At 47.6% G+C, this 23784-nt stretch overlaps 4 protein-coding genes and 1 long non-coding RNA gene across 7 annotated transcripts in view; 2 read left to right on the forward strand and 3 right to left on the reverse strand.

The window, feature by feature from the left end:
• Positions 1-618: 618 nt before the first annotated feature.
• Positions 619-2491, reverse strand: LOC139600316 (acrosin-like). Its single transcript, XM_071448425.1, has 4 exons — positions 2217-2491; positions 1631-1902; positions 1218-1363; positions 619-792 (listed from the first exon to the last, which is right to left on the reverse strand). Exons 1-4 carry the CDS (start codon positions 2414-2416, stop codon positions 619-621), a joined length of 792 nt encoding a protein of 263 aa, XP_071304526.1. The 5' UTR covers positions 2417-2491.
• Positions 2492-5722: 3231 nt separating this feature from the next.
• Positions 5723-7930, reverse strand: LOC139600319 (acrosin-like). The gene is made up of 5 exons (XM_071448438.1): positions 7860-7930; positions 7358-7579; positions 6778-7043; positions 6364-6509; positions 5723-5896 (listed from the first exon to the last, which is right to left on the reverse strand). The coding sequence occupies exons 1-5, from the start codon at positions 7928-7930 to the stop codon at positions 5723-5725; spliced, it is 879 nt and encodes a 292-aa protein (XP_071304539.1).
• A 486-nt stretch (positions 7931-8416) lies between these two features.
• LOC139589438 (acrosin-like) lies at positions 8417-12346 on the reverse strand. Its single transcript, XM_071425909.1, has 5 exons — positions 12165-12346; positions 11670-11885; positions 11090-11355; positions 10669-10814; positions 8417-10216 (listed from the first exon to the last, which is right to left on the reverse strand). Exons 1-5 carry the CDS (start codon positions 12233-12235, stop codon positions 10031-10033), a joined length of 885 nt encoding a protein of 294 aa, XP_071282010.1. The 5' UTR covers positions 12236-12346; the 3' UTR covers positions 8417-10030.
• Positions 12347-15390: 3044 nt separating this feature from the next.
• Positions 15391-23784, forward strand: part of RAB3GAP2 (RAB3 GTPase activating non-catalytic protein subunit 2) — a 43789-nt gene continuing 35395 nt past the window's right edge. For all 3 annotated transcript variants that reach the window (XM_071425817.1, XM_071425835.1, XM_071425826.1), the window contains exon 1: positions 15391-15576. In XM_071425817.1, the coding sequence (XP_071281918.1) occupies positions 15468-15576 (109 nt within the window). In that variant the 5' untranslated portion in view covers positions 15391-15467. The remainder of the gene's footprint in view (positions 15577-23784) is intronic.
• Positions 15583-18980, forward strand: LOC139589456 (uncharacterized). The gene is made up of 2 exons (XR_011679013.1): positions 15583-15824; positions 18570-18980. It is a non-coding gene; the product is annotated as an uncharacterized lncRNA (long non-coding RNA).

Raw genomic sequence — 23784 nt, forward strand, 5'->3', positions numbered from 1 at the left:
CCAGAATGACCCCAGCTCTTCCTCTGAGTATCTGTGAAGTGTGACCACCTGGCACCTCAATGCCCCTTTGCTGCCTGTGAAATCTGGCTCTGCCTTAGGGCACTGGCACTCCAGTCAGGAGCCAGGAGTTTCCCTTGTCATGCTTGGGAGTTTCCCAGATCTGTTCCCTTAGCCCAGGCTCTCACCAGGCCCTAAATCAGCAGCCCATGTGCATTTGAGCACCACCCCAAGGTATGTGCTTTTTTCCTATCCTCTTCCAAGGCTTGAGGTAGCAGGGTCTTCCAGGCCATGGTGGCTCAGAGCACTTTCCTCTCTGACCAGGCACTTTGGAGCTCTTTGGAGCCACTGCGTCCCTTTGTGCCCCCAGGCTCATTCTGCAGGTGCAGAATATTGAAGTCTTTACCTTGCCCAGGTGTCAGAATTCAGTCAAAAAGATGGTTCCCTGTGAGGATTGGCAACTTTACTTCAACCACTAGAGGAGAGGAGTGTGGTCAGGACAGAGCAGGGTTTTGACCCTGAGGCTGCCTTTGGATCAGCAGGCATTGCCTCAGCAGGAAACACTTGCTGTGCACTGCAGCACACCATGGAGGCTGCTCATCCTGGTGCTCAAGAAGCACTTTAAACATTCTCTGTGCCCATGTGAGCCACAATCCAGTCATAGAAGTACTGAGTGGAGGTGTAGATTCCCGGTCGCCTTGCTCTGCCACAGCTTTTTCCCCAGCTGGTCACTCCAACAACCCACCAGTAGTCAGCATGGTTGTCCTGGCACATGAGAGGACCACCGCTGTCACCCTGCAGCAGAGCACAGAGGATTAAGGTGGTGTTGGGTGGTTCCTGTCAGCACTGATGCTGTCTCCTTTTCTTGCACAGCCAGAACTGTCTTCAGGTGCTGGAGCCTCCAGAAGCTTGGCTCTGAATGAGTTGGGTTCTTGTAGGGTAGGGCTCTCTCTATCCTATCTGCACAGGACTCCTGGATGTGCAGAAGATGGAACTTTGCCACCTGGACCTCTTCACTGGGCTTTCTGGCACAAGGGGAGGCCTGGGCAGGCAGGTGTGGATGGGCAGTGTGTGGGAAGCCCCCACAGCAGTCACAGGGAGCTGGGGCTGGGAGGGTGAGTGAGTGGCTGGGCAAAGCAGGCCCTGGGCTGTGTTGGGGTGGTGCTTCCCTGGCTGCTGGTGCTGCTGGGGGGGCTGAGTGGCTCGTGGCACGTTCCTACCTGGCAGGTGTCGATGCCGCCTTGTGGGTATCCAGCACACAAGTTGTGGGTGTGGATTTTCCCTGCGTACCAGAAGGTGCTGTTGCAGAGCTGGATATTGATGAGGTGTACCTTGGCCTCCTGCAGGTGATCACTCGGGGTTTTATCTGTGAGCATAGAAGGAAACAAGCCCCCACCAGCTCCTTTCCAGCTCTTCCCCTTGTCTGTGGAGGATCCCCTTCTGTAGGGCATAGCTTTGCCTCTACAGAGGCATGGGGATGCTGTGACCCTGCTGCCAGCCTTTGGGGAGCAGGCCAGGCCCATCTCTGTAGAGGTGTACATCCTGCTTCCTGGCTTTGTCCTCTGCTATGAGGAAGTCCAAACCATCTCCTCAGTGTGCTGAGCTGGCTCTGGAGTCCCTCTTGAGAACCCACCTCTTGCAGTGGTGGCACCCCAGCCAGCAATCCAGCAGTTACGCTCCTGTGACACTGACAACCCTAAGATAGCATCGGCCACACAGGCCAGCTGGATGTAGGGGCTGCACTCAACAGGCTTGCTCAGTTTCAGCAAAGCAATGTCATTGCTCATGTCACGTCTCTGATAGTTTTCATGAAGTAGTAGCTTCTTAATTTGGCGGACTTGTGCTCCAGGGCCCGGCTGAGTCAACTGGGTGGCCCCAATCACCACGTACACCAAGCTGCTGTTACTGGAAGGAAGATGAAGAGGGGGCTGAGAGGGAGCAGAGCCATGTGCCACAGCAGCCCAGCAGTTGCCAGATCTCTGCTTGGCAAGGCAGAGAGGGAGCAGTGCTCTGGCAGGTGTGAGGGTCCTCACACGCCTTAGGCCAGGGGAATGTCAAGCTGGAGGCTGCTAGGAAGCCTTGGCATGAGCCCAGGCTTCTCCTGAGCACAGTGGCAGCCTGGCTGCCTGAGAGGAAAGGGCATGGGAGTAGCAGGTGGTGCTGCTGGCAGGGCACCTGCTGGTGTTGTGGACATGTCCCCATTCCCTACCCCTTCTTACAAAATGAGGTCAAAGCAGTGGGCAGCTGTGAGGACCCACTCTGCCCTGATGAGAGACCCTCCACAGAAATGCTTTGTGCCTGGTATCCTCGGATGCTGGATGCTGACCATCCATGGCCAGGCCCCTGGCTTGGCACCTGTGCCACCCACGATGCGTGTCGTGCCATGGTCATGACTATTGTATCCAGAGTCAGACACCATTGGTCGGAGGCCGCAAGTCCATCTGCAAGCAGAAAGTCATTTCCATGCTGCTTCATGGCCTGCTGTGGCTCAGGCTGAAGCTCAGCCCTCTGCCCTCCCCACAAGGGCTTGCATGCACAGCAGGCCAGGGAAGTCCATGGGGTGTGTGTCTGTCTGTGCCACCTCCTGGCTGCTGGCAAGGAACTGAGGCTTCCCATGGTAGGGTGGGAAGCTGTGGCCCAGCTTCATCCAGCTGGTGGGTCCCCTCCAGGGAGGGCTGCAAGTGTTACTGTGGCTCCCTCCCTGGGCCTGGGGCCACTTACCTGCAGTTGTACTGGATGCTCTGTGAGAGCCTGGCCATGGTCAGCAGGACGAGGAGGCTAAACCAATCCATGGCTGCCAAGGCATTCCAAGTGTCAGCTGGAAGCTCTGAGGGCTCCGTGCAGCAGCACAGTCACAGCCGCACTGCCCACAGCAGTCGCGCTGCCCATGGTGCCCTCAGCTACGGGGCTGATGTCATGGAGGGGTGGATTCTGTACTCTGGGCACTGTGGCCTATGTCAAGGGGGCCCACTGGGGTAGGGGCAATATCAAATCAAAGAGCCATCGAATGGTTTGGGGTGGAAGGAAGCTTGGAGATGATCTATCTCCAATGCCCTGCCATGGGCAGGGAGGGATAGCAGTAGTGATCCCAGGGAGGGAAGGGGAGGGTCTTGCATTAGAACTGGTTGTCCAGAATGTCCAGAGCTTGGCTTGAGAGTAGTCCTTGAACAAACTCATTCCAGTGCCTCAGTACCCTCACAATCCGGAATTCCTTCATATGATCTCATCTAAAGCTACCCTCTGTCACTGTAAAGCCATTGCCCCTTGTCCTTTTAGGGCCTGCCCTTGTAAGAAGGCTCTCTGCTGCTTTCTTAGGCCCCTCTTCCTGCAGGATGAGGCTGTGCAGTCCCTGGGGCAGGCAGCAGCTGAGGAATCCATTTGGGGCAGGGAGCTGGGTGCGCAGCTGCAGTGCCAGCTGCAGACTGAGCTCTGGCTGGCAGGAGCCTGGGACCAGAGGCTGTGAACTGCCCATGCTTTGCATAACAGAGGGCACAGGGAGCTGTGGCACTGGCCAGGATTTGAATGGACACTGAGCACTGCAGCAGGAGCTGGTGGCTCTTTATGGAATGTGACATCTGCGAGTCTGCTAGGGAATCCTGAGGCTGAATGCTCCTTCTGGGAGCTGGGGGAATCCTGAGGCAGGCTTCTTCCTGCTCTGACTGGATGAGAGTGGCATGGGTAGGGAATCAAACAGGGCAACCATCGTCTCATTAGAGTCACCTGTGTCTCTGGAATGGTGACACAGGGGAGCTTCCTCAGCACTTTGGCAGCCCAGATGGGACCTTAGAGCCTTGCTCTTCCAAATATGCAACTGTTGGCAGGTGAGTTCACCTGGGATCTTTAGAGCAGGAAGGAGCCAAATGGGAAGTGTTACAATTTCATGTGCAAACTCTGTGTAAACTATAAGGGTGCATTTGAACCTTTCTATTGTTGTGGCATTTGGTGCAGATTTGATTAAATCACTGGTAGAGGGTGGAGAAGGCATGCACAGCATGATCAGTGTAAGGCGGCCACAGAAGAGTTGTGGATACCCCCATAAGGTATGAGGTGGGGGGCCCTGAGTCTCTGCTAGGATACTCAAGTCTCTGCTCAAAGGGTTTTGGAGAGAGGCACAGGGAGAGCGTTGTGTCCCTCGTGCCAGGGTGCTAGTGCCCCTGGGCATACACAGAAGGGGGTGGAAGTCCCTTTTTGGCATGAAAAAGGAGTTTCACATCCCTTGTGATTTTTGACATGATGGGAAATATTCTTGTGATAGATCAGAGGACACCTGTGGCTGAGCTGGTGTAACATTGACAGAAATTCTTATGGGCAGCAGAATTTTGCCAAGACAGCCCAGTAAAGTTATGCCAGGGCGATTGGTTGACTCTAAGCTGGTCTTCTCACTGGGCAGGGTAATGGTCTTCTGCTGCCTTGAGTGACACTCTTGCACTCAGTGTCTTTAGTGAGCCGGCAACCCCTAACTCAAGTCAGGGTGGCAGGGACCAGTACAAATGTTCAAATGTTGGACGGTTCTTATCAGCAAAGCCCATCTTGATTAACACAAAGGGAAGAGTGCCACCTGCTGTGAGGCAGGACTCCATTGGCCTGGGAGCCAAGAGAATGTAGTTGGCACATGTCTTCCCCAAGGCATTCCAAGATCCTCTACCATTCCACCCGCCTCCCCCCCCCCCGCCCCCTGCAGCCCTCAGTATCAAAATTTGATTGAAGGGGTTTAAAATTAGGGCAACATTTGTACAGTTTTTAGATGATTTGTTAATTAGCAAGTTAAGAAAAGAAATTTCTTTCCCATCCTGTGGTGAATATCTACAGCCCTCAGGCAAACCAGCACAGCAAGCTGCAGTTTGTGTCTCTGCAGCTGGCTCTTTGATTGCTCCTTCTCTCCATTGGCCACACTTATACAGCCCTCTCATCTTCCTCGACTCCTCCCTTTCTCTGCCCTCATCTCCTCCCAAATATGGAGCCAAGCCCAGGCATCATTTCCCCCTGGCTCACAGGCTGGCCATGCCTGTGGACAGCCTTGGTGTTGCAGGTGGTGTTGGCCCACTCACCTTGGCCTTCCACGGCATTCCTGGTGTGCTTTCCTAGGGTTCCTGCCAGGTTCCTCTCCCCAGAATGACCCCAGCTCTTCCTCTGAGTATCTGTGAAGTGTGACCACCTGGCACCTCAATGCCCCTTTGCTGCCTGTGAAATCTGGCTCTGCCTTAGGGCACTGGCACTCCAGTCAGGAGCCAGGAGTTTCCCTTGTCATGCTTGGGAGTTTCCCAGATCTGTTCCCTTAGCCCAGGCTCTCACCAGGCCCTAAATCAGCAGCCCATGTGCATTTGAGCACCACCCCAAGGTATGTGCTTTTTTCCTATCCTCTTCCAAGGCTTGAGGTAGCAGGGTCTTCCAGGCCATGGTGGCTCAGAGCACTTTCCTCTCTGACCAGGCACTTTGGAGCTCTTTGGAGCCACTGCGTCCCTTTGTGCCCCCAGGCTCATTCTGCAGGTGCGGAATATTGAAGTCTTTACCTTGCCCAGGTGTTAGAATTCAGTCAAAAAGATGGTTCCCTGTGAGGATTGGCAACTTTACTTCAACCACTAGAGGAGAGGAGTGTGGTCAGGACAGAGCAGGGTTTTGACCCTGAGGCTGCCTTTGGATCAGCAGGCATTGCCTCAGCAGGAAACACTTGCTGTGCACTGCAGCACGCCATGGAGGCTGCTCATCCTGGTGCTCAAGAAGCACTTTAAACATTCTCTGTGCCCATGTGAGCCACAATCCAGTCATAGAAGTACTGAGTGGAGGTGTAGATTCCAGGCCGCTTTGCTCTGGCACAGCCTCTTCCCCAGCTGGTCACTCCAACAACCCAGAAGAAGTCGCTGTCTTTCTCCTGGCACATGAGAGGACCACCACTGTCACCCTGCAGCAGAGCACAGAGGATTCAGGTGGTGATGGGTAGCCTGTGCCAGCACTGGGGCTGTCTCCTTTTCTCTCACAGCCCATGCCAGAGCTGTATCCAGGCACTTGAGCCTCCAGAAACCTAACTGCAAGTAGCTTGGGGTCCTGTAGGATAGGGCTCTCTCTGTCCTCTCTGCACAGGGCTTCTGGATGTGCAGGATGTGCAGAGGATGGAACATTGGCACCTGGACCTCTGGGCTACAAGGAGCCCTAGCTGGGCCTTCTGGGCTTTCTGGCACAAGGGGAGGCCTGGGCAGGCAGGTGTGGATGGGCAGTGTGTGGGAAGCCCCCACAGCAGTCACAGGGAGCTGGGGCTGGGAGGGTGAGTGAGTGAGTGGCCAGGCAAAGCAGGCCCTGGGCTGTGTTGGGGTGGTGCTTCCCTGGCTGCTGGTGCTGCTGGGGGCTGAGTGGCTCGTGGCACGTTCCTACCTGGCAGGTGTCGATGCGGCCCTGTGGGTAACCAGCACACACATTGTGGGTATGGACTTTCCCTGCGTACCAGCCAGTGCTGTTGCAGAGCTGGACATCAATGAGCTGGACCTTCGCCTCTTGTAGGACATCACTTGAGTTTTGAGCTGTGAGCAGAGAAAGGAATGATCCCCCTGTAGGTCCTTGCCAATTCTGTTCTGCTGCTTTAGGGGGATCTCCTTTCCCAGGGTTTGGCTTTGCCTCTGCAGAGGCACTGGGGCACTGTGACCCTGCTGCCAGCCTTAGGGGAGCAGGCCAGGCCCGAATCTGTAGAGGTGTACATCCTGCAGCCTGGGTTTGGCCTCTGCTCTGGGGAAGCCCATGCCTCCTCCTCAGAGGGCTGAGCTTGCTCTGGAGTTTCTCTTGGGAACTCACCTCTTGCAGCAGTGGCACCCCAGCCAGCCACCCAGCAGTTTTGCAGCTCTGACAGGCTTAGGGCAGGGTCAGCCACACAGGCCACCTGGACATAGGGGCTGCAGTCAACAGGCTTGCTCAGTTTCAGCAAGGCAATGTCATTGCTTTTGTCACTTGGATTATAGTTTTCATGACGTATTAACTTCTTAATCCGTCTCAGTTGTGCTCCAGGTCCTGGCTTAGTCAACTGGGTGGCCCCAATCACCAGATACACCACGCCAATTTTCCTGGAAAGTACATGGAGAGAGGGCTGAGAGGGAGTAGAGCCATGTGCCACAGCAGCCCAGCAGTTGCCAGACCTCTGCTTGGCAAGGCAGAGAGGGAGCAGTGCTCTGGCAGGTGTGAGTGCCTCCACACATCTTAGGCCGGGAGAATGTCAAGCTGGAGGCTGCTAGGAAGCCTTGGCATGAGCCCAGGCTTCTCCTGAGCACAGTGGCAGCCTGGCTGCCTGAGAGGAAAGGGCATGAGCGTAGCAGGTGGTGCTGCTGACACAGCACCTGCCGGTGTTATGGAGATGTCCCTATTTCTGGAATCTTTTTACCTGATGGGGTCAAAGCAGTGGGCTGCTGTGAGGACCCACTCTGCAGTGATGAGAGACCCTCCACACAGGTGTCTTGTGCCTGGTATTGCAGGATGTTTAAGGCTGACGATCCAGGGCCAGGCCCCTGGCTTGGCATCTGCACCACCCACGACGCGTGTTGTACCGTCGTCGTGATCCAGGTACTCATATTCATACACCATGGGTCGGAGCCCACATATCCCTCTGCAAGCAGAAAGTCATTTCCATGCTGCTTCATGGCCTCTGTGGCTCAGGCTGAAGCTCAGCCCTCTGCCCTCCCCACAAGGGCTTGCACGCACAACAAGCCAGGGAAGCCCATGGGGTGTGTGTGTGTGTCCATGCCAGCACCTGGCGGCTGGCAAGGAACTGAGGCTTCCCATAGTGGGTGGGAAGCTGTGGCCTGGCCATGGGGGACAGGCATGTCCCCTCCAGGGAAGGCCGCAAGTGTTGCCATGGCTCCTTCCCTGGGCCTGGGGCCACTTACCCGCAGTTGTCCCATGTCCCTTGCGCCAGCCCAGCCACGGTCAGCAGGACGAGGAGGCCGAGCCAATTCATGGCTGCCAGAGGCATGTGTCAGCTGCAAGCACTGAGAGCTCCGTGCAGCAGCACAGTCACAGCCGCACTGCCCGCAGCAGCTGCGCTGCCCGTGGTGCCTCGGGGCTGATGTCACAGGGCGGGGGGTTCTGTGTTCCAGGCACCATGGGGTTCTGTGGCACAGGGACCCACTGGGGGAGGGGAAAAATGGAATCGGTGAGCCACAAAATGGTTTGGTATGGAAGGGACCTTGGTGATCATTTAGCTCCAACCCCCTTGCCTTGGGCACAGAGGGATGGCCTTCACTAGAACCAGTTCTCTAGAGCCTGGCTCAGAAGTTGTACTTGAACAGTTTGAGGAATGGGGCATCCACAGCTGCTCTGGGCAACCCATGCCTTTGCCTCAGTACTGTCACAATCAAGATTTCCTTCCTATGATCCCAGCTGAATCTGCCCTTATTGTAGCACAACGTGGGAATAATGAGCATTTGACTCCATGATTGCAGAAGGCTGATCAATTGCTTTATTATACTATACTATACTATACCATACTATTAAGAAAAACCCATTTCCCATGCCAGACTGTCATGACACACACATGGATCCAATTGGTCAATGCATCCAAAATACCATCACCAGAGTTCAATTTAAAAAATCACCCTTTGGTAAAAAAATCTCCATAACACATTCCACATGTGCACAACAACAGGTGCAGAAAGTGGAGATAAGAATTGTTTCTCATTCTTTTCTCTGAGCTTTCCCACAGCTTCCCAGGAAAAGCCTCGGAGAAAGCTATGTCTCTCTCTGTTTAGAGGATATGTGATTACCAACACCCTCTGTCCCTGTAAAGCCATTGCCCCTTGTCCTTTTAGGACCTGCCCTTGTAAGAAGGCTCTCTGCTGCTTTCTTAGGCCCCTCTTCCTGCAGGATGAGGCTGTGCAGTCCCTGGGGCAGGCAGCAGCTGAGGAATCCATTTGGGGCAGGGAGCTGGGTGCGCAGCTGCAGTGCCAGCTGCAGACTGAGCTCTGGCTGGCAGGAGCCTGGGACCAGAGGCTGTGAACTGCCCATGCTTTGCATAACAGAGGGCACAGGGAGCTGTGGCACTGGCCAGGATTTGAATGGACACTGAGCACTGCAGCAGGAGCTGGTGGCTCTTTATGGAATGTGACATCTGCGAGTCTGCTGGGGGAATCCTGAGGCTGAATGGGTATGGAAACCTGCTCTGACTGGGTGAGAGTGGCATGGGTAGGGAATCAAACAGGGCAACCATAGGCTCGTTGGAGCCACCTGTGTCTCTGGAATGGCGACACAGGGGAGTTTCCTCAGTACTTTGGCAGCCCAGATGGGACCTAATGGCACCACTGCTGGAGTATCTGTCAAGAGCCTTGGTGTTGCAGGTAGTGTTGGCCCACTCACCTTGGCCTTCCATGGCATTCCTGGTGTGCTTTCCTAGGGTTCCTGCCAGGTTCCTCTCCCCAGAATGACCCCAGCTCTTCCTCTGAGTATCTGTGAAGTGTGACCACCTGGCACCTCAATGCCCCTTTGCTGCCTGTGAAATCTGGCTCTGCCTTAGGGCACTGGCACTCCAGTCAGGAGCCAGGAGTTTCCCTTGTCATGCTTGGGAGTTTCCCAGATCTGTTCCCTTAGCCCAGGCTCTCACCAGGCCCTAATCAGCAGCCCATGTGCATTTGAGCACCACCCCAAGGTATGTGCTTTTTTCCTATCCTCTTCCAAGGCTTGAGGTAGCAGGGTCTTCCAGGCCATGGTAGCTCAGAGCACTTTCCTCTCTGACCAGGCACTCTGGCTGTGAGTGGCTCTTTGGAGCTACTCTGTCCCTTTGTGCGTGGCACATCTGCCCTCATGCTCATTCCGCAGTTGCCAATTGTGGCAGTCCTCACTTTGCCCCGGAGTTGCAATTGCACTGATAAGATGGTTCCCTGTGAACAGAGGCAACTTTACTTCAACAACTAAGTCATTTCCAGTGTCTGCGAGCACACAGGAGTGTGGTCAGGATAGAGCAGGGTTTTGACCCTGAGGCTGCCTTTGGATCAGCAAGCATTTCCCCAGCAGAAAGTACTTGTTCTGCACTGCAATGTGCTCTGGATTCTGCCCATCCAGCTGTTCAGGAAGCACTTCCAAATGGGCTCAGGCCCATCTGGGCCAGAATCCAGTCATAGAAGTACTGAGTGGAGGTGTAGACTCCGGGGAGCTTTGCTCTGGCGCAGCCTTTTCCCCAGCTGGTCACTCCGATGACCCACCAGGAGTCAGCGTTGTTGTCCTGGCACATGAGAGGACCACCGCTGTCACCCTGCAGCAGAGCACAGAGGATTCAGGTGGTGATGGGTGGCTCTGTCAGCACTGGGGCTGTCTCCTTCTCTCTCACAGCCCATGCCAGAACTGTATTCAGGTGCCTGAGCCTCCAGAAGCTTAGCTGTGAATGGTTTGGGGTCCTGTAAATTAGCGCTCTCTCTGTCCTCTCTGAAGAGGACTCCTGGATGTGCAGAGGATGGAACTTTGGCACCTGGACCTCTGGGCTACAAGGAACCCTATCTGGGCTTTCTGGGCTTTCTGGCACAAGGGGAGCCTGGGCAGGGAGGTGTGGATGAGCAGTGTGTGGGAAGCCCCCACAGCAGTCAGGGGGAGCTGGGGCTGGGAGGGTGAGTGAGTGGCCAGGCAAAGCAGGCCCTGGGCTGTGTTGGGGTGGTGCTTCCCTGGCTGCTGGTGCTGCTGGGGGCTGAGTGGCTCGTGGCACATTCCTACCTGGCAGGTGTCGATACCACCCTCTGGGTAACCAGCACACAAGTTGTAGGTGTGAATTTCCCCTGCATTCCAGCCAGTGCTGTTGCAGAGCTGGATATCGATGAGCTGGACCTTGGCCTCCTGGAGGTGATCACTTGAGTCTTCATCTGTGAGCAGAGAAAGGAATGAGCTCTCAGCCGCTCCTTGCCAGTTCTCCCCTTCCCCTGCATGGAGGGGATACCCTTCCCTTGGTAGCTTTGCCTCTGCAGAGGCACTGGGGCTCTGTGATCCTGCTACCAGCCTTTGGAGAGCAGTCCAGGCCCATCTCTGCAGAGGTGTACATCCTGCAGCTTGGGTATGGCGTCTGCTCTGGGGAAGCCCAAGCTGTCTCCTCAGTGTGATGAGATAGCTCTGCAGGCAGGAGTCTCTCTTGGGAACTCACCTCCTTCTGAGGTTAAACCCCAACCAGCAATCCAGCAGTTTTGCAGCTCTGAGACTCTTAGGGTGGGTTCAGCCACACAGGCCAGCTGGATGTAAGGGCTGCACTGGACAGGCTCATTCAGTTCTAGCAAGGCAATATCATTACTTATATCACTTCTCTTGTATTTTTTGTGACGAAATAGCTTCTTAATCTTCCGCACTTGTGCCTCAGGGCCCGGCTGAGTCAACTGGGTGGCCCCAATCACCACATTCAAGATGCCGATTCTCCTGAAAGGAAGATGAAGAGGGGGCTGTGAGGGAGCAGAGGCATGTGCCACAGCAGCCCAGCAGTTGCCAGATCTCTGCTTGGCAAGGCAGAGAGGGAGCAGTGCTCTGGCAGGTGTGAGGGTCCTCACACGCCTTAGGCCAGGGGAATGTCAAGCTGGAGGCTGCTAGGAAGCCTTGGCATGAGCCCAGGCTTCTCCTGAGCACAGTGGCAGCCTGGCTGCCTGAGAGGAAAGGGCATGGGAGTAGCAGGTGGTGCTGCTGGCAGGGCACCTGCTGGTGTTGTGGACATGTCCCCATTCCCTGCTCCTCCTTACTTGATCCTGTCAAAGCAGTGGGCTGCTGTGAGGACCCACTCTGCACTGACGAGGGACCCTCCACACCAATGCTTTGAGCCTGGTATCCTCGGATGCTGGATGCTGACCATCCATGGCCAGGCCCCTGGCTTGGCACCTGTGCCACCCACGATGCGTGTCATGCCGTCATCATGAGGTATGGAGTCAGACACCATGGGTCGGAGGCCGCAAGTCCATCTGCAAGCAGAAAGTCATTTCCATGCTGCTTCATGGCCTGCTGTGGCTCAGGCTGAAGCTCAGCCCTCTGCCCTCCCCACAAGGGCTTGCACGCACAACAGGCCAGGGAAGTCCATGGGGTGTGTGTCTGTCTGTGCCACTTCCTGGCTGCTGGCAAGGAACTGAGGCTTCCCATGGTGGGTGGGAAGCTGTGGCCTGGCCATGGGGGACAGGCACGTCCCCTCCAGGGAAGGCCGCAAGTGTTGCCACGGCTCCTTCCCTGGGCCTGGGGCCACTTACCCGCAGTTGTCCCATGTCCCGTGTGCCAGCCCAGCCACGGTCAGCAGGACGAGGAGGCCGAGCCAATTCATGGCTGCCAGAGGCACGTGTCAGCTGCAAGCACTGAGAGCTCCGTGCAGCAGCACAGTCACAGCCGCACTGCCCGCAGCAGCTGCGCTGCCCGTGGTGGCCCAGGGCTGATGTCATGGAGAGGTGGGTTCCACGTTCTGGGCAGTGTGGGGATCCATGGCTTGGGGGTCATGGAGGGTGGAACAACATTGAACCAAAGAACCATAGAATGTTTTGGGGTACAAGGGACCTTGGAGATCCTCTAGGTCTGACCCTCCTGCCATTGGCAGAGAGGGATAGCTTGTACTAGACGCTGTTGCTCAGACCCTGGCTCAGAAACTTGTTCTCATGCACTCTGAGTGTTGGGGCATCCACAGCTGCTCTGGGCAACCCATTTTGGTGCCTCCACAACCTCATAGTCAAGAATTTCTTCCTAATATCTAATCTAAACCTACCCTCTCTCCTTTTGAAGCCTTTCCCTTTTGTAATTTTTTGTGTTGAGCCCAAATAAATCATTACCTGGATTTTATATAGTGTAAATCTGTATATAGCCTAATTATCTATTTTTGTAAACTGCATTAAGACCTTTGTTCAGCAGCATGTATTTCAATGCAAATTATTATTCTTACTGGAAATGTATTGTTAATTTTGGCTATTAAGTGTTTATCTGAATGTCTTTAGGAACTTTGCTTAAAATTATGTCAGATGTTTTTCAAAACATAGTTTTGTTTTCTGTAGCCATCCATATATGTATAATGAATCATTAAAAATTTGGAACTATTGAACTTCTAATAAACACATGAAGGGTTATTGCATAGCCCAAGTGTTAATATGAGTCTATATGCACTCAAGACTGTCTTGAAATATCAGGTTATTTGCTGAGCATTCATTGCCTTATTTTATGCTTTCATTGGTATCTTGGTAGTATTTAACTTGACTTCATGTACAGCAAACCAGACAGAGATATGACAGTCTTACACTGTTCACTATTCTCTAATGAGGAAAGTTTTCATAATGCCATGAAAGCTTCACTAAAGAATGACAAACCATGTTGTTAATTAAATTTCTTCCATACTCTTTATTAATTCAATTGACATTACTAGTGACTGTGCATGTTACAATTCTAAAATGTCATTAAATAGTTTTCTTTACAGGCTTTATAAGTTTACTTAGAGCGTCTGCAAATTCACCAGCCTCTTGTCTCAACTTTTCCCACACTGTGACCTTGTTTTTGAAGAGGATCCTTCCTATTACTACACATCATTTAATTCTATGCTTGTTCAGAAAAACAGTATTGAACAACTCTCTATTGAATAACCACAGGATTATTCATCTGCTTAAATTCAAGTCTAACCTGTGTATTGCCTGAGGAGCCACAGATTTGAAATGTAAACATAAAATGTTCTTGTAGTTGCCAAGGGCAAAATTACTGAGCCCTGATTACTTGTCCTGGGTTCAGAGGAAAAGACAGATGGAGTTTCTAGCACTCTTTAATTCAATACCACCTAGCTCATTGTGGAGCCATGGTATTAGCAGGAAATCTGGGGTCCTGGAAGCAGAAAGCTCCTCATCTTTCTGCCAGGCTTGTGGAAGGGGCTGGGACTGCGTGGCTGCTCAGCACCCAGATAAAGCCACCATGGCCACTGTAGAGTCCCATTGCTGTCACCTCAGGTATATTTTATATAGAATGAATTATTCATTATGACATATTAGTAGATGAAAGATCTTAACTAATACAAAAGTTAAAACTACTAGTAGTGTATAGTACAGGGTAATATAGGGCACTGTATCAAAGCAATTATATTAAAGCTAGCAAAAAGAAACAATGCCAGGCTCTCTCTCTTCAGGAAGTGTTTGTGTTTGTTCCATGCTGAATACCCTCTTGTGGGTATTGCCTCTTTTGTGCCCTCTTTTATTTGTACTGCATTTATTACAAGCTTTTCAGTAAAATTGTGATTCCTGCTAGTGTTTTGTCACTTGTTGGAAGAGGGTGGAGGAGGAGATGCAGTTCAGTGGGGTTAACTTTCCCGCTAGGTTTTAAACCAGCACATCACTACAACAAAATAGAACAGCTGAAGACATCAAAAAGTTGTCAGGGTAAATTAAAGCCAGTTTCTTTGCATATCTCACAAGAGATTTTCTGGCCTTGATAACCAGAGACTGTTATAGTCTCTGCCTTTAGGGCAATCCAACTGGAGCTCATTTGGCATGAAACTTCTCTTAGTAAAAATTCGTTTCATCTTAGAAGGTATTTAAGGACCACGTAGAAGACCTAGACCACAAACCAAACTTGCAGAATAACTTGGACTTTCTCAGTTATTTCTGCTTTTCTCAGTTATATCTGCTTTTAGCTACATAAGACACACATTGCTATCTATCACATAAAAGAGCCCTGTGAGAAAACAAGGAAGAGTTCTTATATACATATATATATATATATGTGTATGTGTAAACATATAAAGGCTAGTCAAGTAAGATCCATTAAAAATTTGTCAAATCTTATGCATAGGGGAATTTGTATTTCCTCGGGGTCCAGAAAACATCCCTTGGTGTTCTTCCCACACATTCTTTTTTCTCCTTACCTGAAGAGGAGGTTTTGGAGGCTGCAGGTCAGCTATCAGCATTGTACCAATGTCACTTCACAGCAAATCTCAATCATCGTAATTGCTGCTGTCTCTCAGATGCTGCAGTGTTCAGAGAAGGAAAAGAAATGGGTTGACATTAAATCTAAATAAAAGCTTTGTATTTGCAAGAGCCATCAAGACTGAAAGGAACCCTGTGCATAAAAGGTGTTTTCTATTCATCGAAGTAACATGGGGGTTTTGGGCTGTGCTGGTTCAATATTAGGTCTAAAAGGTAAAATCCAGCTAAGGGAGTTGGGGTGTTTAGCCTGGAAAAAAGGATGTTCAGGGATGATCTCATAGCTCTCTACAGCTACTTGAGAGGAGCTTGTGGAATGGTGGGCGATGGCACTTTTTTCCCAGGCAGCTAGAGACAGGAAAAGATTAAATAGCCTCAAGCTGCGACAGGGGAAGCTTAGGTCGGTCATCGGGAGGGAACTCGTCCCAGAAAGCGCGACTGAACATGGCAATGGCGCGCCCTGGAGGGCGGTGCCCTCAGCGCTCCCCCCTCAGCACCTCCCCTTCGGGCCCGCCCCCCGTGGCGCATGCGCCGTCCGTGGGGCCGCGCCGGGCCGGAGGGAAGTGGCCGAGCGTTTCCGGGTTGGGCGGCGGCGGCTCTACCGGCGACGGGAGCATGTCCTGCGCCCTTGTGCCCTTCGCCCACTTCCAGGACCTGGAGTTGGCCCGCGACTTCCTGAGCCCGCACCGCCGCCAGGGCAGCGCCGCGGCTGGCAAGGAGAGCGGTGAGTCCGGCCCCCGCTGCGGAGCTGTGCCCGCCGCCCCCGCGGGGCCCGTCCGGCCGCGGGGCTGTCTGTCTGTCCCTGCGGGCCCTGCGCTCGCTCGGCGCCGCGCTGCCAGCGCCGGCCCACTGGCGGGGGGCCGTATTATCCGAGTGTTCGGGGTCGCTCCTGTGGCGCAGGGTGGGTGTTTCGCCATAGCTGCCACATCTCCACCTGCAAAGTCGGACTTTCCTGGCGTCCAGAAGTTTCAGGTGCGCAGCTGTTCGCAGGCGTCACTCCTTATCCCGTAGTGTGGAGGTGAAGTTCTTTGGCTACTGACCTTGCGTGCCCCAAACTTCAAAAGTTTGTAGGTTTCTTGCTGGGAGTGCACCTGCCTGAAGACGCTCTCCTAAAGGCAACACGTTGTGCATGCAAGGTTATCTAGGAGCGCAGAACGTGCTGAAAGTGTACTAAAGGTTTAGCTTGGCAGCTTAAATTAAAAGACAACGAATCCTAAAGCAGTTACAGTCTGAAGTTGTGGACCAGGTTTCTGCTGTGTGAGGCAGTGCAGGCTGAGCTGCCTGACACAGAAGCTGCGTTTTCAAGAGATCCATGCCCCAGCTAGAAACCACAAGGAATTAAAACACTTGTATTTGTTATTGCATACTGTGTTAACTGTATGCTGTGTGTATATAGATGTTAACCCCCCAAAATACACAAACTATTGCTGGGTGATGTTTTTTGGTTTCTGGCAACAGTAGGGAAGGAAAGTGTTTGAAGAGGTTAATGAGGATGCTTGTAAATAATCCTCACAGCTGTGGACAGAGCTTTAAGAGAAAACATCGAGGTGCTTATTTTAAAAGTCTAAAGTGCCTGTGGGGAAATTAGAAGAGGGGAGACCATAGGATGGTTTGTGTTTAGACTGACCTTTAAAGTTAATCTAGTCCAACCCCCCTCCCATGGGCTGGGACACTTTTCACCAGACCAGGCTGCTCAAAGCCCTATCCAGCCTGTCTTTGAGCACTTCCAGAGATTGGGCATCCACAGCTTCTCTGAGCAACCTGTTCTAGTTCTTCATCTTCTTTATTATTAAAAAATTAAACTTCATAATATACGATAGAAATCCATTTCCCATTTAAAGCCATTGGTCCTTATCCTGAAACTAGAGGTCTTGTTAAAAAGATGACACAACAATTGTTAAAAACCTTTAAAAGTACATTATATGTTCATTTAATTAATTTTGCCACTAAAACTTTTGGGAGTAAACAGTTTTCTGCTGCTGCTGTTTTGTAACTCCAACAGTTTTTGAAAAATGCATAACAAGTTCCACATGGCTTTTGTTTTGTATCATTTGCATCTAAAGAAAAGATTCTGAAGCAGAAGGCTTTGGTTAGTATCTCTTGAATTCTGAAGATAAAAGCAGAGACTTTGTGTTTGTGTTTCTAAAAGTAGGTGTTGAAAGAAATTAAATTTTTTTTCTCTTATTTGATGATACATGAGAGGTGTTTGTGTAAAAAAAACTTGGCTGTTTTATTGAAGTGGATTTGTCAAGTTGCAGCCATAAAGAGAGAATGTTTAGTATGTTGTAAAACTACCAAAATAATAGAAGCAAAGAAGAATGCATGGCTGCTGTTCCATTTTAATGAGTTGGCTGTCTTCTGGACTATTTTTATATTTGCTTATTCAGTCATTGAAGAAGAAGTGAGTGTTTTTCAAAATAATACTCATTTAGATTCATTGAAATCTTTTGGATTTATGCCTGTAATTTTTTCTACCACAGCTGTTTTCATGGTTGAGGAAAAATAAGTATAAATGTCAGCAAGTGAGAGTTCCTAGAGTGGTTTAGACATAAGATTGTAACTTAGTGAGTTTGAAGCAGAAATTCTTGATGCATTTGTGTTTCACAAGGGGGAAGTGCTGCTCCAACTTGCCTTGGTATCTTAAATTAGAAGTGAGTAAATTGTGCTTTTCATCAGGGAATGCTTTGCTAAAAGCTCTTCTGTTGACAGATTGTACTGTTTTAAAACAGTAGTTTAATAAGGTTGCATGTTTAAAATATTTATATTTTATATTTTTTGCTCTACAGGGAAAAAAATAAATTCTAGGGTTTTTTGCTAATAAGTTTGACAAGAAGATGTTAATTTGCTTTCAAATCAAACTTTAGTTCTCAACTTAAACGGTGCTAATTTTTATGCAAACAATTACATAAATACTAGCAAGCACCTGTCAAAACTCTTTAAGTATTTTTTTTTACCTGAGGATGAGAACCTTTCATCTGCTTTCTTGTTTCATTTGTGTGAAAACTCTTGCTAGTATATTAAGGTTGTAGTTACAAATTATATCTACCTTTGGAAAATAGATATATATTAAATATTTTTATATAACAAAGCACATTTGAGTTAACAAATTATTTATTCATAACTTAATGTTTCAATTCTTAGTAGAATTTTCAAGAATTCCTGTCAGGTTTTGGATAACAAGTGTTTTTGAACAGATGCCTCTGGAATCTTCAATGTGTGGGGTTTAGGATTTTTAGTGGAGGCTGTAGGCCTTGTCTTTTTTTGTTTCTTAGTTATAGGGCAAGTAAGTTTTTAATGCTATTTTAACTTTGGCCATATTTTAGGTCTAACAGAACTAACCAAAGTATTTTCTGTGAGTGTATTTGCTGCAATAAAATTTAGGGTTATTATTGTAAAAGCAGTAACATTTTAAATGAAGAGAATTTGCTTGCTTCAGAAAATGCAGGCAGTATACATTTCTAAATCATGATATGATACTGTGACTTTAGTCCAGTTTTGAAGTTAGATGTCTTTGAGTAAAAAACCCGTAACTTGTCATCTTGTATTTAAAACAGTGTATTTCATTTATATAAAAGCTAATCTAGCTTGTCAATTTCAAATTTAACTTGAAAGGCTTAGCAAAGTGTTGCATATATTAAAAATACAGGTGTAGGTAAGTAAAAAAACCTGGATTTTTATTACAAGGGGACTTGATTTTTTTCCCCGTTCTTTGTACAGGTAAGCATTTAAACACATTCTACAGTAGAACAAGATGAAGGAGATCATCCTATCAACTACAACTTCACTTAAGTTTTTCCTGTAGCCCAACAGGTTGTCTTGTTTGTGCAAAGGATACACTTGTCTGGTAAACTGGGAGGAAAAGAAAGCTGTCCTCCTCCTCTGAGCTTTGTGTGAAGTCACTTCTGCAGGTGCTTGTATCCTGCTCACTCAGTAAACACTGGAAGAAAGGGTTTGTGCGCTTCGTGCTTGTGTTATGCAATCATCTGTTAAAGTTGCCACTGATGCCATGCTGGAATAATGTAAGAAATGGTCACAGACTGCTTGAGCTGACCATTGATCTGCCATGAAGCAAAATATAGCTACTTTTTATTGTCAATATTGGAATAAAATAACAGGTGTTGCATTGGATCTTGGCTCTCGTGCTTTAAGTAAATAAACCTGGTGTTACAGAGTGAGCTGGTTAAAGATACTTCATATGGAGTTGCTATATCTTTAGGAAAATGAAGGTTGGAGAGCTTTTTCATATTTTAATGAGGAGGACATAAGCATGAGAATTTAAGAGTCTTGGGAAAAGTAATGCTGCTAATGAGGCACAAATCCTCTGTGGAGCCTGAGCCTAGTGGTGTCTAAGTGGCTCTGAAAACCACTGTTCTAACTGTGCAAGTACTGGGAATAGGAAGTGTTTGCACCACATTTAATTTGACGTCTTGCTGTTCAACACAGCAAGAGGTTTTGGGCTGCTGTTGGGTGGATCAGGAAACAGCTGTAACAGTTAACTTTCTCATAAAGCTGTCTAAAATAAAGGCAAGCATACAAAGGAAAAACTCCATCTTACTTGCAATATGTGATAAAGCTTTGCAGGCATGAGAGAATTTTAGCATTCAGAAATTAATTAATGGGTATTTACCTGAACAGGACAGAAAGTAGAGCAAGAAAGATCAAATTTTCTATAATCTTTATAAATTGAAGAATTTAACTACAATTTATTTAGAGCAATGTGTGTCTCTGTTCTTCTAGTACACTCACAACTCGAACTGTGTTTTAAAACATTTTATAGGCTTGATGACAGCAGTTCAGTGACACAGCCAGGTAGAACTGCTGCTGGATAAACTATGGGGGTGTTAAGATGAATCAGAAAAATCAGTGCTTTCGTATGTGCAAATATTTTTAGTTCCCAGGTGTGTTGATCTCCTGTTACCTAAATGAAATTAATAAAAAAGCCAACAAACCCAAACTTGACCTTGAGAGTTCCCAAGTAATGATATCTCCATTTATGATAGTGAGTTTGTTCTTATTCAGGGGAAGAAAGAAATTGATCCCCTGACCTGAGGGCTTCCTCAGAGCTACAAGGTGTCACTTTGCTGCTTCTTTTTTTCAGTAGAAGTGGTGGCTTAAGCCTATCAGAGAAGCTCCTTTCTGAAAATCCTGCCTTGTTACATTGACAGCAGTCAGAAAAGTGCTTTTCAGCCGAGTTCCTCTAACAACATCTTTGGACTTGTACACTTTGCTTTTATCTGGATCAGCTGATTTAGTTCAGAAATACAGAAGGCCAGGCTTTTTATTTCAGAGTTGCGAACAAGGTTACAAAGAAAAAAATACATTACAAAATTAAATTCTAGACTGCATTCGGCATTATGGTTGTTGTTAACTGCTTCTGTATCAGTCTTATTGAATTAGTTATATTCCTGTTGAATACTCTTCTTAAAAGCTTTTTTTCATTGCCTCTTTAATCAGATTCTCTCTTTCCAGATTGTAGTATTTATGTTTAGTATTTCTTTCTTTCAGTTTTCCTGTAAAGGGTCATTAAAATAGGCAGTCTGCATGAATTGGGTTGCATCTGTAGCAGTTATTACATCTCAGATGTGGGGAAGAGTAAATGACATGCTCTCAGCATACCTGACAAAATGCTGTCAGAGTACTTTACTTGAATTATCTTCTCACTTGAGTTTTTTGCTTCTTTAACACCTCCTTTATAGCATGGCCTTCATTCTTTCTTGCTCTAACTTAAGGCATTGCCTGCATCTGAGAAAAAGTATGGAATACTCTGTTTTGTGTGTAATCTGTTTAATTTGTCTTCTTGTTTTTTTTTCCCTCTGGTATTTCAAAATTTGGTTTTGGGGTTAAGTTAGGACTGTAAGCCATGGAACTTTGCACTATTACTTTAAAATAAAAATCTATGGAGTTCCTGGATTATTTTAAATTTAGTAATTTAGTCATTTTTCATTTTGTTGAAAGCAATTGTGACCTCCTTAAGGAAAAAATGCTCAAGTGGTTATTTTTGTATTTAGAAGACTAACTTAGTTGTGCTTTTGGGGTTTTTTTCCCCACTTAAGGATGTCTGAAGTCAGAAGAGAGAACAAATATAAAACTAGTCTTAAGAGAGGCTTCCTTGTGATGTTGGCAAAATAGCCTTATGTATTTGTGAGTCCTCACATTGGAGGAGTGCTCTTTGGGAATAAATGCTCTATGATTCCTGAGTAGCAAGAAGATTCTAAGCTGTTTCTAAAATTCCTTGGCCTGAAGAGAAAAGAAACTGCTTCTATTTCTTTCGTAATTATGCAACCCAGTGGTATCAGAATTGCAGTAAACATGCATGGAAGAAAACCTCCAACTCTCACAGTTAAGGAATAATTTTTTGCACTATTACCTAATAATGTTTTATATTCATAAAGCATGGATGGGACTTCATTGCATGTGTCCAAGGACATCCTCCAATAACCTCCTGCATGGATTTTGAATGTAAATGTGAGGGCAGGAAGGAAAGGCTTCAGCTGCCTGCCCTAGGTCATGGTGCTGCTCTGGAAAGAAGGGCACTGGTAGTTCTCTGTGCTCAGATATCTGTTCTGTAATTTGGGAAGTGAGTAAAAACGTCTTTCATACTGAATTTGACCTGTTAAATGTCAGTTAGACCTCAGTTGTCTCAATCTGTTGTGATTTTTTTCTCTCTCCTCTGTTCTTGTCTTTTTAAAACAAAACATGCTTATAGGTAAAAATTGTTCTTGTAGGTAGTATGTTTAAAGATAAATGTGCTTAAATGAATTCTCCTATGTATTAACACCAGTGTTGTACATGTTCAGCATTTAAACCAGCTCTTAAGTTTCATATGTGCTGATGCTATATGCTTCAAATTAAAGAATTAAGTGGTTCATGAAAATCCAGTAGATGAACTTTTATTTTTGCAATCTCCATTGTAAAGCAAAATCTGGAATATTGCTGCTGCTTTATCCAAGTAAGGACAACTGTTTATAAGACATCTGTTACTTGTCAGAGATAGAGTTGAATGGAAATAAAGATTTGTGCAGGAAATTTTTTTTTTTGTTTGTTTGTTTTTTTTTTTTTTTTTTTTTTTTCCCTGAAGAGGGTCTGGAAAAAATGATCATGTTGTAACTGTGTAGGGCTTGCTTAGGTATTGGTTACTAGATAATGTGTTATGTTCCACAGTTGCTAGTTCTGATCTGTGATGTTACTAAAGGAAATGGTGGGGGATAATTTCTTAAAATCTTCATCATAACAGAACTTGGGCCCTGTGGATTTGGACTCTGATTGACCAACCTTATCAAGTGCTGATGGGTGGGAAATGCTGTGCAAGCTGGCAGCCTTCATGGAATACTTTATAATTCTTTGGCACAGATGAATAACTGGTGCTTTGAGTTACTTTATGACAGTGTCTCCTCTGCCCATTGTTCCAGGGATTGTTGTCTATTGTTTAATGCCTTGCTTCATATTCATCACATGAATACTCATGTTTCATATTCATCACGTGAAACGTCAAAATAAGAAAACAATTTTAATTTCATTTCTTCTTAAATAAGAAACAATCTGTGGAAGGAAGGCAAGATGGATGCAGGCCTTGAGAAATATGAGTGATGGCACATCCTGGGGTGATCTATCCAATGAGGAGCATAGATATGAGGGAGCAGGCTTGTAAATGCTTGCAAGGTGGAGAGGGTTCTGGCTTTGCAGATCAGGCCACACACAGTTCCAAAAGATCTCGGCAGTTTCGTCAGTGGAATGATGACTCACCATTACATCATTTTCCCATCTTTTTTCATTTATCCAGTATCATCCCAGCATAATGACAGCTGCCACAAAATTGTGGCTATTCACAGAGACAGCAAGAATCCTCACAGCTGCAGTTTTATGTTGTGGGTGTTCGGTCTCAGAATTGAAGTGGCTGAGGTTTCTGAGGAAGGTTGGTCTGCTCTGTGCTGCAGGGAAGACATTGGTCCCAGCTGTGTTTCTTAGATATGGTTCTGTTTCTCTCTGAACCATGGCACATGGACAGATTTCTTTCCTCCATGAATTTTATAGGAAGGAGATTTTTTAAAAACCTTTTTAGATAAAATGCAAACAGAAGTAGAGTTTTATTAGCTATCTTAATCTAAACATTGAAGTTAGCTACTGTTTTCTTCTTGTGGTTACTATATTCAACAGTATTTGCCATAATTTTCCTTTATATGTTTGTACACTGCAAAAATTTTCAACCTCAAATACGAGATGAGACTGTGACCCTTGGAAGCTTGTTGCTTATATACTGGTGCAGTTATATTTGCATTGATGATGATGCAGTAAAACTGCTTGGCTTGCCCATTTTGCAGATGGTACAGACCTCTCCATTTTACAGAGGTAAAATGGAGTGGGCATTTTGTCTTCTACACGCTCCTAAAATACCTTCTCGACAGCATTGGGGAAAAGTCTTAAATGTAAATTTTTTTTTCAAAGGGTTTTGCCTTCATTAGCCATACAGAAGATTTAAAATCTAGCTAAACAGAGAGATTGCAGATTTCTGTTTTGTTGTTCAGCCTTTCCTTGCTTTGTGGTAACAGAACTACAAGCTTTTAGACCAAATAAAATTGTTCTTGATACAAACCTTCTTGTCTATACTGTTTGGCCATCCAAAATGGCAGAATCTTGCTTGCTTAGAACTAAATTTAAACTCATTTGAGACAATGTGCTTAAGCTTCTTCTTAAGGTCAAATTTGCCATGACAAGAGTTAATGGAAAACTTGAAAGAAATCCTTGGAAAACTCTTGGAGCTGACATTAATGCTTCTATTTTCACTCTAGTGCATGCTTGGATGGAAGTCAGTCCTTGGCTTTTCTACTGAACTACAGTGATGTTTGTTGATTTATTGAGGGTCCCAGGGGTAACAGTGTCTGAGAAAGTACATCTGCTACTATTAAATGCCTGTGGTTTTTCAATTTATTTCAAG

This window comes from Agelaius tricolor, unplaced genomic scaffold, assembly GCF_023055355.1.
Source record: "Agelaius tricolor isolate 1412-34295 unplaced genomic scaffold, bAgeTri1.0.p SCAF_1, whole genome shotgun sequence".
NCBI lineage: Eukaryota > Metazoa > Chordata > Aves > Passeriformes > Icteridae > Agelaius > Agelaius tricolor.